General features: G+C 31.9%; 1 protein-coding gene across 2 annotated transcripts; it reads left to right on the plus strand.

The window, feature by feature from the left end:
• The first annotated feature begins 1,825 nt into the window (after window positions 1–1,825).
• LOC107021007 lies at window positions 1,826–8,468 on the plus strand. Of its 2 annotated transcripts, XR_003579012.1 has the most exons (10): window positions 1,826–2,215; window positions 3,195–3,392; window positions 3,491–3,593; window positions 4,296–4,375; window positions 4,489–4,566; window positions 6,020–6,111; window positions 6,864–6,969; window positions 7,531–7,642; window positions 7,849–7,974; window positions 8,058–8,322. XR_003579012.1 is itself a non-coding variant. In XM_015221571.2 (9 exons), the coding sequence occupies exons 1-9, from the start codon at window positions 1,904–1,906 to the stop codon at window positions 8,172–8,174; spliced, it is 1,218 nt and encodes a 405-aa protein (XP_015077057.1). In that variant the 5' UTR covers window positions 1,826–1,903; the 3' UTR covers window positions 8,175–8,468. The 2 variants fall into 2 exon arrangements, 1 of the variants encoding a protein (XP_015077057.1); XM_015221571.2 differs by lacking the exon at window positions 6,864–6,969 and having other exon boundaries at window positions 8,058–8,468.
• Window positions 8,469–11,396: the final 2,928 nt, after the last annotated feature.

Raw genomic sequence — 11,396 nt, forward strand, 5'->3', positions numbered from 1 at the left:
TTTTATATTATAAATTGAAGAAGATACAAAATATATATATCTAAAAAAATATAACACTAAATTAGTTATTTCCACAATCAAACCATTTCCAATTCAACTTGAATGTCAATCAACTTACTCTCTCATCAACCTCTCACACCACGTTCTCCACCATCATTCTCTCTATTCCTTCCCTTCTCAACATCACGATTTTCACCATTAAAATCATAAAATTGAAATTTGGAACTATAACACACAAATTTTAGGTTTATATCTATTTAACCAGGGGCGGAGCTACCTTCATACAAGGGGTTCATTCGTATCTCTTTTGGCGAAAAATTATATTATTTATGCATGGTTAAAATAAATTTAATATAGTATTCAAATTTTCTTCGGCTATCTATTTCTACAAATTTTAAACCCCCTTATTGAAAATTCTAGCTCCACCTCTGTATTTAACCATTATTTGAATTCATGTTTTTGTGATAGATTTCTAACTATTTTTTTCGTACTTTAATTTTCAAAAGTTAAAAACTTTTATTGATTTTGGATTTTCTTAATTTAATTTCATGACTTGACTAATAGTTATCTGAAGAAGATTTTCCAGCATTGCCTCATCCTTCCCTCTGAAGTAGACGACATTGATGGTAACTCATAACCACAAAGTTTGCTCACAAGTCACAATAACAAATTAAAAGGTGAAATAAACGTCTTTGTGGTTAGATGCCAGAACAATTAGGAATGTAACCAACAAATTTGAACAAGCGGATATTTATGCATGTATGTGATACATTATTGATGTATTTATACGTTAACGAGATAGGATTATATGTATCTAACTTTTTTTATTAATGTATATGAGTAAGTGTATATGTATTTGACAAATATCCACACGTTAATGAGATAAGATTACGTATATAGTTTTTTTATTGATGTATATGAGTAAGTGTGTACGTATTTGACAAAATTATTGCATATATCTAACACATTATTGCATTAATATTATATGTACACATGCATCTGAATAAGAATTCATGAATTTGAGTTAAGAAGTTTAAACTTTAAAAAAATCACAAAAAAAGGAGAAGGTTTTTTGAATTTTTTGTTTTCTCTTAAGGATTGTGATATGTCATATCTTCTAAAGTTATTCAAGCACGATTTTCTCATTAGTTAATGATTTTAGTTATATCTCACAATTAGACACATTAATTGATATGAATATGACTTCCATATATTTGAAGGTAAGGAACATAATTTTACAAATTAGCGTGAATCTAAATAATTAAATAATCAACTCATACAGTAGTGAGATTTGTGTATGTTTCATTATTATCATTTTAAAGGAAAATTATATAATTAATCAAACATATAATAGTTAATTAGTCATCATAGTTATAGTTTTAGTTAATTACTAACCGCGACCAACATTCAGTAATAATTACGTAGGCTGGGGTTTCAAGTTTGTGTAATATAATTTGTACAACGTTTGTATAATATAATTTGTATAACTGTTTAAAGTTCAGATTTTTACATTTGTATAAATTTGTTATTTCGAGTTATATAGAAATAACTTAAATTATTTTATTAATTTATTTAAATAACTCAATTATATAAATATATCCGCCAATTATACAAACTCATAAATTATACAAATAAAACAATTTAAATTATAACAATAGCCCAAAAATACAAACTATAACTATATATTATAATTAAGTTTATTATAGTGACTATTTGCGATAACTCGATCATTTAGTACTGGGCCGTGTAAATGTGGGCCGGCTCAAACATGTAACTTTATTATTAGCTTTATTTAAACGCCCTCCTTTTTCCTACAACCTTTTTCACTACTTTTGACGACCTTCTTTCCCTCTTTTTAACTTCACAAGCTGACATTGCCCCAATCTCATAGTAACTCTTAAACATGGCGTCGTCGCATACTCTCTCTTCCTCCATGGAAGCAGCCATCTCAAGCTCCAATCGTGTCTCCAGGTTTTCAGAAACCCCTCCAGTATTTCAATCCATCAAAGCATCCAACAGGCGCAGTATTTTTTATCCCAAAATTAGTTTTAGCCCGCCTTCTACTAGCTCTTTTGGCGGCGGCTGCTCTCCCCGTCTAGTGGTTAGCCGTGCTGAACTCTCGGGTGAAAGCGGCTGCGAAGAAGAGGATATTAACGGGTTGAAAAGTGATAATGCGTTTGGCTTAGTTCCTGAATCAACTTTTTCGTTGTCCCAGGTAAAACCTCTTCCCCTTATAATCATAGAAACTCGAAATCTCAGACCAATTTATGAAATTCATCAAGTTAGCTAGTTCCACTTGTGGGATTAGACTGGTATGTTGTAGTTGTTGATGCTTGTCAATAACTATTATTGGCCCTTTAGAAGCCTAAGAATACTTCAACTTGATATTCCCGAAGTATCTTTAGGCATGACTTAAAAGGCATTATATTTATAGCTTGTTTGGTTAGTTGATACACATAGTGTCATAATACAGTGTGTAGATGGATTATGTGAAGAATAAAATTAAATTAATACTCCCTCAGTCCGCATTCCACTTTTAATAGTCAATCGTTTCCGTTTTCAAAATCAAACTATAAGAACTTTGATTAATCATGTATTCATCATATTGATATGCAAAAAGTTGCAATTTATAGTACTTTACGTATAGTTATTGAATATCTAATTTTTTGTTTAAAATATTGAATCAATACTATCTTTTTTAACTTCAAAAATTAGTTAAATTGACTTTTGAATAGCGCAACATGATTAATATATTGCGAACACTTGCCTAACATTTCATCAATTTGAATTAATTCTTATCATTATAGTACTAGGTGAAGTTAAATACTTAAATCTTTTTTTTTTCTAGAATACTACCTTAGGTAAGAATACTATATTATAACAATAATCATGCTAATGGAAAACTCTAACTAATATTTCGCTTTAGACAACAATTTAATGAAACACTTTTGTATTTACAAATGAATTTTGTGTGTGAAATGTTCTCTCTATATGATGAATTGGCTTTTTGATAAAAACAAAATTAGACCTGAATAATTTGTCACGCAGATAAAAATTAAGTTCAATAATGTTGAAAAATATCTCTTTTTTTTAACATGATGAATTGTACTTCTCCTTTCTTAATATAGTCCATTACTCGTAATGCTAAATGGTTACTTCAGCATTGTTGTGATGGACTCTCTCATATTATGAAGGATAATTCAGATAAACAAGAAATAAACAGAAATGATTTGAATCAAGCTTCAAAAGTGTTTTCACCCATTGAGCACTCAACTAGTGGCGGTACAAGGGCTGGGCTTTTCAGAACTCCCATTTCTGGAGGGGTACAAAGTGCAACCTCAGCTCACGGCCTACCTAAACCTGCCTTAGCTGTCCGCAATCTAATGGAGCAGGTAGACTTCTTGTGTTGTTAGATATTTGTAGTTTTTCAGATATTTGTAAAAATAACATCTTTTTGTGTGCTTTCATTGGTATATCACCAATACTGCAGGCTAGATTTGCTCATTTATGTACTGTGATGTCCCGGATGCATCATCGACGAGAAGGCTACCCATTTGGCACACTTGTAGATTTTGCGCCAGATTCTATGGGGCGTAAGTTGCTACTTTATTGTCAGAACAATTTTTTTAAAACTCATCTTTTTGGTTTTCTTACAATTAAGTTAAGAAAAATTAGAATATAAAGTGTGTCCTAGTCTTGATGGATAGAATTACCTTGTACCTATTGGTGGTGGGAGGTGGCAGGTATCTCTTGGAATTAGTTGAGGTGCGCAAAAGCTGTCTCGGACACCACAGTCATAAATAAATAATTAGAATATGAAGTCAAGTTCAAAACTCTATTTTGAGTCTATTGATTCTCAATAAGTGTAAGCCACTTTGATCCATGTGAATTTTGTTTAAGGGATCATTTTGGTCTTGGTTAAAGTTCTTATTTGTTGACAAATTTGAGCATGTCTTGAATGAACTCATCTTAATGCGTTGAGTTACCTTGGTGTTGTGTTACCAAAGTAGTGAAGACCAAGAAACTTGTCTAGACCCACCAAGAAATTGTTCGGTACATTATTGGTAAATATTCTTGAACTAAATTGAGTTTTCAGCATTAATGTAACTGACGTTGTATAAGAAATTGAACATGGGAGTACACTTATTTAACTATTAAAAGTTCTTATAAAAATGTTGTTCTTGATTTGATTTTCAATGACGAAAATCTTCGTAAGTAGACAATAATCTATATGCCTCTTCTCCTATTTTTATTACTTTCAATGTTCCATTAATTATTTCTCATTCTTTTGCCAGATCCGATATTTTCATTTTCGCCATTAGCTATACACACCCGTAATTTGCTAGCTGACCCGAGATGCACATTGGTTGTACAGGTTTGTGATATATTTCAGCAAACATCAAGTACATTTGGCTTATATAGTTTTTTGAGGATGAAACATTTGGCTTATATTATGTTTCTGAGTTTCTTGCACTTTTGGCTGTTCAGATTCCAGGATGGAGTGGTTTATCTAATGCAAGGGTCACGATATTTGGTGATGTCTATCCACTACCTGAAGATCAACAGGTAGCTGTCTTCTTCAACACGTAGTGATCAATATCAGTTTCCCGTTAAGATCAAATATTTACCTTAACAATAAGACACTTAAGAAACTTCTTAGCCATCTCTATTGTCTCCTCAAAAATGATATAATTTCGCTTGCTTATATTCTCACATACACCGGATGTATGTAGTCTTTCTTAACTGTCTCTTACGTTTTGTTTTTTAAACACTGTATGTTATTGTCCGGCATCAACCGTAGTATCATTTATCAGTTGACATATGAAAAGGAATTAATTTTTACGTCCGATCCTAGAGGTCTTACGATTTTTCTCCTGTTTTACTCTTCCTCTTGTTAAGTGGAAGTTATGGTTTACTTGATACACTTTGAAGAGGGAATTGGTATGGGCTGGACCTCCCAGGCGTCATATCAAATTAATTTAAGTGGAATCTTTTTGATGGAAACCTTAACCTGATTTTTTTCGTTTCTTCAACTAGTGATCCTATTTGATAATTTAGTAGGTGAAAAACAGTTGACACATAGGAGGAGTGACTTCTTTTTATTATTACAATCAACTACTTTTGTTTTCTTTAATAATATATCCCAAGTTGAATACTTGTGTTTGACTTTTATATTCATAGTAAGATAACAGTTGAGTACAAAGATGTAGAAGTTCACTTGCAAAGTCCATATGTTCTATTTTTTTTTAGAAAAAAACTTGCAAAGCCATAAGTTCCTTTTATGACTTTTTTGGAATAGATTAAAAAATAGCAAGTGAAGTGTAATATGGAGCTTGTAAAGACAACTTATGTAACTTCTGGTTTGAATATTTTTAGAACTGTTTACGATTTACGGGGAACCATACATTATCTTGGAATGGACGAAAAAGTGGAGGTGGACATTTATTTTCTGCATGATGTATAAAGTGTCTTCTGCCTAGATCGATTTTCTTATGTTTCCCTTTCACGACCTTCTGTCTTCTTTGGAATCATATCTTTATGTGGATTCTCTATTTTCCATTAAAATATAACTAAACTTACTTCTTTACCTCCACAAGGTAGAGGTAAGGTTTGCATACGCTCTACTCTTCTGAGACCCCACTTTGTGGGATTTCACCGGCTATACTGTTGTTGTTTTTGTAATATAACTTAACTTTTATTGATTTTAAATAAGAACTTGTTTTTTTTTATTTTCACCCTGAGAAATCTGTTTGGAGCCAACCTTTTGTATCAACCTTTGAGAACTTGGAGATGATGGGTCTGCCCCCATAAAAGAACCAAAAAAGAAAGATTTGCTGCCCTGTCAGCTTTGGTTCTGTAATCTGCTTTCAAATGCCACTTGTAGAATTTTGCAGTTTTTAGGTTGAATACTAAACCTTTAATTGGCATTATTTCTGTTGGTTGAGCCAAGTTACTAGAATTATCTCTAAATGATATGAATGTTGCAGTTTTCTAACAACTATATCGATTGTTTCAATAGGAATGGGCACACAAGCAGTATATAGCAAAACATCAGCAAGGTCCTTCTCAACAATGGGGAAACTTCTTTTACTTTAGGATGCAAAATATAAGGTCAACTTTTTTTCTTCCAAGTAATAATTCTGTTGGGTTCGTGTTTCATATGAAAATGAAAGGAGTATACAAATTATTATATGCATTCTCTCTCCTAGCTATTTACTTCATCAGTCTCTTCAGAATTTTTGACTTGGATTTATCTTTTCACTCTGTGCATTCTGGCCTTTGGCTGTCTGGCAAATGCCTTTTTACTATTAAAATGCACACCTTATATCCCAAATTTACTAGTTGATTTTCATTATAAGCATTTTATTCTTATGCTACCTGTTTGTAACCTAATATTAATCTCTTTATTAATGACTTATTACTGCACATTTTGGGTTTAATTGACTCGGTTTCGTGGAAAATGTCGATTTTCTCTAGCAGTTCAGTACGACTTCTCTTGCTGCCAACTTCTTTCTACAGTAGTAAACTTAGTGTTCCACTCTGGAATCTGAATATGTAAATGTTGAGAAACATAATGAGGATAGATCAAGTGTCCATTATAATTGTTTAAACAAAGCAGGCTCCTTTTCTGCCAGGAGTCTCTTGCGTCTCGCTTCAAAGTTTTTGTGCTCTGCTGCCAGTACTTATGTTTTATGATTCTGGATTCTGCTTGCTTAAGCATCCTCTCTACTTAGTATATCTTTTAGCTCACGCATGTGAAACATTCCTTTTGATGCGCTGTTCCTTCCACAGCACCTATTTTTCTCAGCTATTGTGCATAATATAAGACACCTCTGGATTATTTAAAATTTTCCGGTGGGCAGGATTGTTTATGAAAAGATTCATAAGGCGCAGCAGAGGGGCATGTCTAAAGCCTCTTATAGAATTTGGAACACCATCCCCTACCGTCACTGGTGGGTTTTCTGGAAGGTGAGAAGTGCTGGAGTTTTCAAGTCAGGAAGGATGATATGGTTAATCTTCAAAACAAATGTGTATTTTTGCTAAATTATTGGTGCAAGATCAGCTTGGTCAATGTTTTAGAGCCGGAAGCGACGTGTCTATTTTCTCTGTTCTTTACCCTCTTTGTGAACTTCTCTCTTTTTGGCTGGATTTTCACCAGCTTTTCTGATAACATGAATCAGTAGAACTCTTACATTACCTATCAAATAATAACAGCAACAATAAGAATAGTAATCATAATAGTAGTAATAATAATAATGCTGGAGGTTATCTACTTTTTGATTCTGTGTGTCTACCACCAGTGTTTTCCCATTTATGATGAGTCATAATTGGTTGCTTAATTGAATACAACATGACCAACGTATCTACCATGTTTTAAGTTTGAATTTGAAAAGATCCATCTACCACTTTCTGTAAATGGTTTATTTGATAGGAGGAAACAAAAGGCAAGCTCTCATTGCAGATTTTTGCGTAGAGAACAATTAGCAATGTATAGCTCAAAGAACTTACTTGCTTTATCAATCATAACAGCGATATATATTTCATTGGAGGCTTTGGAACTGTTGCTTGGGTGGATGTCAAGGAGTATGAGTCACTTCATCCTGATAAAATTGCTGTTGATGGTGGTGAACAATATCTTAAGGTACGTTTTTGATAGTTTGAGGAATCGATAATCACTGAGTGACTTGATTAATGTGCCCATGCTACTATATATTTGTAGTACTATTAGAACTTTGAAGTAAGTGAATATGTAGATTGTATTTGCCATTCTAGGGTTCATACAAGGCTTCATTTTTCCTCCTTCCCTTTTTTTCGAGACTTCGACTAAGCTCGTGGTGATTCTTATAGGAGCTCAATGCAATATTTTCGAAGCCTCTAAAAGATCTTTTAGCACAAGAAACTGAGGTGGATGATGCCGCTTTGATCTCAATAGATAGCAAGGGGACAGATATCCGTGTTCGTCAAGGGGCACAGGTACTTTCTATGTGCTGCTTCTTTGAGTCATTTGTTTTCACATCACACCCTTTAAACATTTCTTTTTACTTCACTTCCTGCAGTTCAATGTACAAAGAATATCATTTGAAGAAGGCCATTCAGTTGAAACACTAGAAGAAGCCAAAGCAGCACTCTGGAAACTGATAAATGGAGGCCGACTTCACAATTTGCAGACATGAAGATTGCAAAATGCATCTATTTAACTTAAAGGAGTCGAAATGATCAGTGGAATAACCTGTGTAAGGTTGGCGGTTATGCTATTACAAGAATCAGTTTTGTCACTTTTTTTTTTTGCGGAAGTATTAACTTGTAGCCTTATAGAGGTTATGGTTGTGGGTGTTCTGAGTTCTTCAGAAAACTGACTTCTACTGACCTAAATTTGCAGTGTAAGGTTGGTGATGGTGTTTCTACAATGTTGTACTCACATTTTCTGTGCTATAGTATGAACTTTTAACAATTCAAGATTGTTCTCATCCTTTTTTTGGGGTGTTTGTGGGCTCTGGAGGTTGCATGGGCGTTTTCAAACATATTTTAATTTCCATATAGTAAACGTAAGATTTGTTGTCTGGTCCTTCCCTGCACCTTCACATAGCGAGAGCTTAGTACATTGTGCTGTCTTTCTTCAAACAAATTTGTACTGTTTAGTGCTGACTGTTAATTGAGATGCATTTTCTGCAACCAAAAGTGACTGCGACTTCTAATTTTTTATTTTTTTATTTCATCTGGTAAGATCATGTAGCGTGATCGATTATCTCAGCAATTATTCATATGAAGCTATTGACCAAAATGAGAAGGAACTGTTGATGCAATTATTTTTGTTTCCACTATGGGTTATTAAAAAGGGTACAATCCATCATACTCAACTATCCCACCTCACTTCTGGAGAGACCTGAAAAAGTTATACCTAGACCCTAGGGGGGTATGTTTGATAGGACCAAAAATACTTCCCTAGAAGGAATTTGTGGACAGAGTTAGTAATTTGGTATATTAATAGCGTGAAGTAGCTGGTATTTCATGGAATTAGTTTGGGTGTGTCATGGTTATAAAAAATCAGAAATTTTTGGTGTTTTATGAGTGGAAATGACTTTTTTTTTTTCTGAAATCTTTTGTACCAAACACTTCATGCCATGTGGATGCTTACCACGTGAATTAACTAGCAAGATGATGAAGTTATCTTAAGATATGATATTATCCCCCCACAACATTTAATCTCTTTCTATAAATAAAAACGTTCTTATTTCAGTTTGAAGTTAAACCTCTAATACTGGAAATTACACCTAATGACCTTAAAAATAATGAAAATGAGTGTTTTTGAATTCTTGACTCCAATTTGCTCCATGGAATTTTATCCATGAAGCACATAGGATTACCAATTCAAAACCAGTCATTTGCAAGGCTATGCTTGTAAATCACTTCCTTGATAGGGAGTCAAGAGGTGAAATAAAATTCTAATTCTTAATTTCATAACAATAATTTCAAATGTAAATATTTGAGTTTTAAACTTAATTACATATTTAATAAACTTCTTAATAAAAGCTACTAAATTTAATCGAATGCGTAATCGAACTTCTACCTCCACATCTCTAGAAGGTCAATGATTGAATGCGTACTCGAGCTTCTACCCCATACAAGGCCAATGAGTGTTTTACTATTAGTGTTATGCTTATCCACCTTTGACTTAGTAAAACTAACTAAAGCAAAGTGTTAGATTAAAATGTAGAATTATTTAGATAGTGACTATGGACTTCACTTTGATTTGTGAACAATTACACAAGGCCCACCTCCCTTCCCTATTGGACTGCCTAGTACCAAGATGATGAGGATGAAACGGATTTTTCTAGCAAAACACAAAATGACAAAGTATCCTCACTGACTCTTTTTGTCCTGGTCTCAACTAAACAACCAAACACTCCAAATAAAGAAAAGTTGCTGCTATGTTCTGTCTCCAGTGCAGTGAAAATGGTAAGAATTAGGTGAAACTTACCGATTTGAAAAAATAAAAATCATTTAAAAAATTAAATTTTTACACATGGAAAACTTACAGATATTTGAATCATATAAATTATTTCTTAGTTTTTCAATTTATAACGATTTTCACCCCATAAAATGTTTTGTTTTGAAACTCCAAACAAAGTTTTAATAGTTTTTCTACTTCCTTGGGAGGAATTAATTCGTCGAATTTCAACATATTTGTTGGAATTATTTTATTTATTTTCAAAATCTTTTGGTGTGGAAAAAGCTAAAGAAGCGATCAAACCATGAATCTTATACGCTTCTTTTTGGGTCAAATTTTAAAAACATATTTAATCATTAAAGTTTAGAATTTAAAAAACAAAAAGATATTCCCACTTTTTTTACTCTAAATTATCCACAAAAAGTCGAAAACAATTTGAATTTGTATTGTTGGCCAAACATATCTGCAATTTTCAAATATCGTATTCACTTTGAAAATAATTCTTTTTCTTTTTGAATTTTACTCCCACAATTTCACTGTTACATTTTTTATTTTTTGAGAGTTATATCTTTTAAATTTGATCAAAATGAACTTATGAAATTTTTAATTTTTTTGAAATAAAATTTATATATTTATAAATCAATAAAAAATATGATAAATCACAATAATTAACAAGTTAAAATAACTAACAATCATCATATATTATTATAAGTGGGAAGCTTCTAACCTCAAAGTTGAATTACCATTTTACCCTTATTTTACCTCTAAAATAAATTAATATTAATATCTATTTAATTAATTAAATATTAAGTAAAAGTTATATTTAAATTCATGCATCAAATAAGATCTTAATGCATCATATATTCATGTACTAATTAAATGTAGATATTGAAGAGTCTAATAACCTTTCAACTTTAATTTCTAAGATAAGTGGGGGTAATGAAGAGTCTATCAAACACACTCACACCACATTATATATATTCCTTATTTTATTCAAGTTTGTAATCATCTTGCATACTAGAGTAGGTTAGTCTACATCCCTTGTAAAATTTTCATTACCAGTTTGTAATTATAAGAATTCTTACTATTTTATTTATTTGTATCCTTTAAAATTTCATACATATTCATCTTCTTTTTGTTGAGAAATATGTAAACTATGATAGTTACAAGATGAATATACTCCAACATGAAGTTGTAAGTAAATATTTATTTTTCACATCTCCATCGTTTTGAGTTTTTAAATATAACTTTGTAGTTGATTATTGTATTTTTGTATTCATCCTTTCTTCTATTTTAAGATATATATAGTAAAGCTAATTACATTTTTTGTATTTATCATTAATTATTTTGAGGGTAAACATGCTAAATCCCATAGAATAATAATTATGTATTTTTCATTGTTTGATAATCATTTATCTTTTTAAACCCACATATTTGTACTTTTTCC

Source organism: Solanum pennellii, chromosome 6 (genome assembly GCF_001406875.1).
Source record: "Solanum pennellii chromosome 6, SPENNV200".
NCBI classification, from domain to species: Eukaryota; Viridiplantae; Streptophyta; class Magnoliopsida; order Solanales; family Solanaceae; genus Solanum; species Solanum pennellii.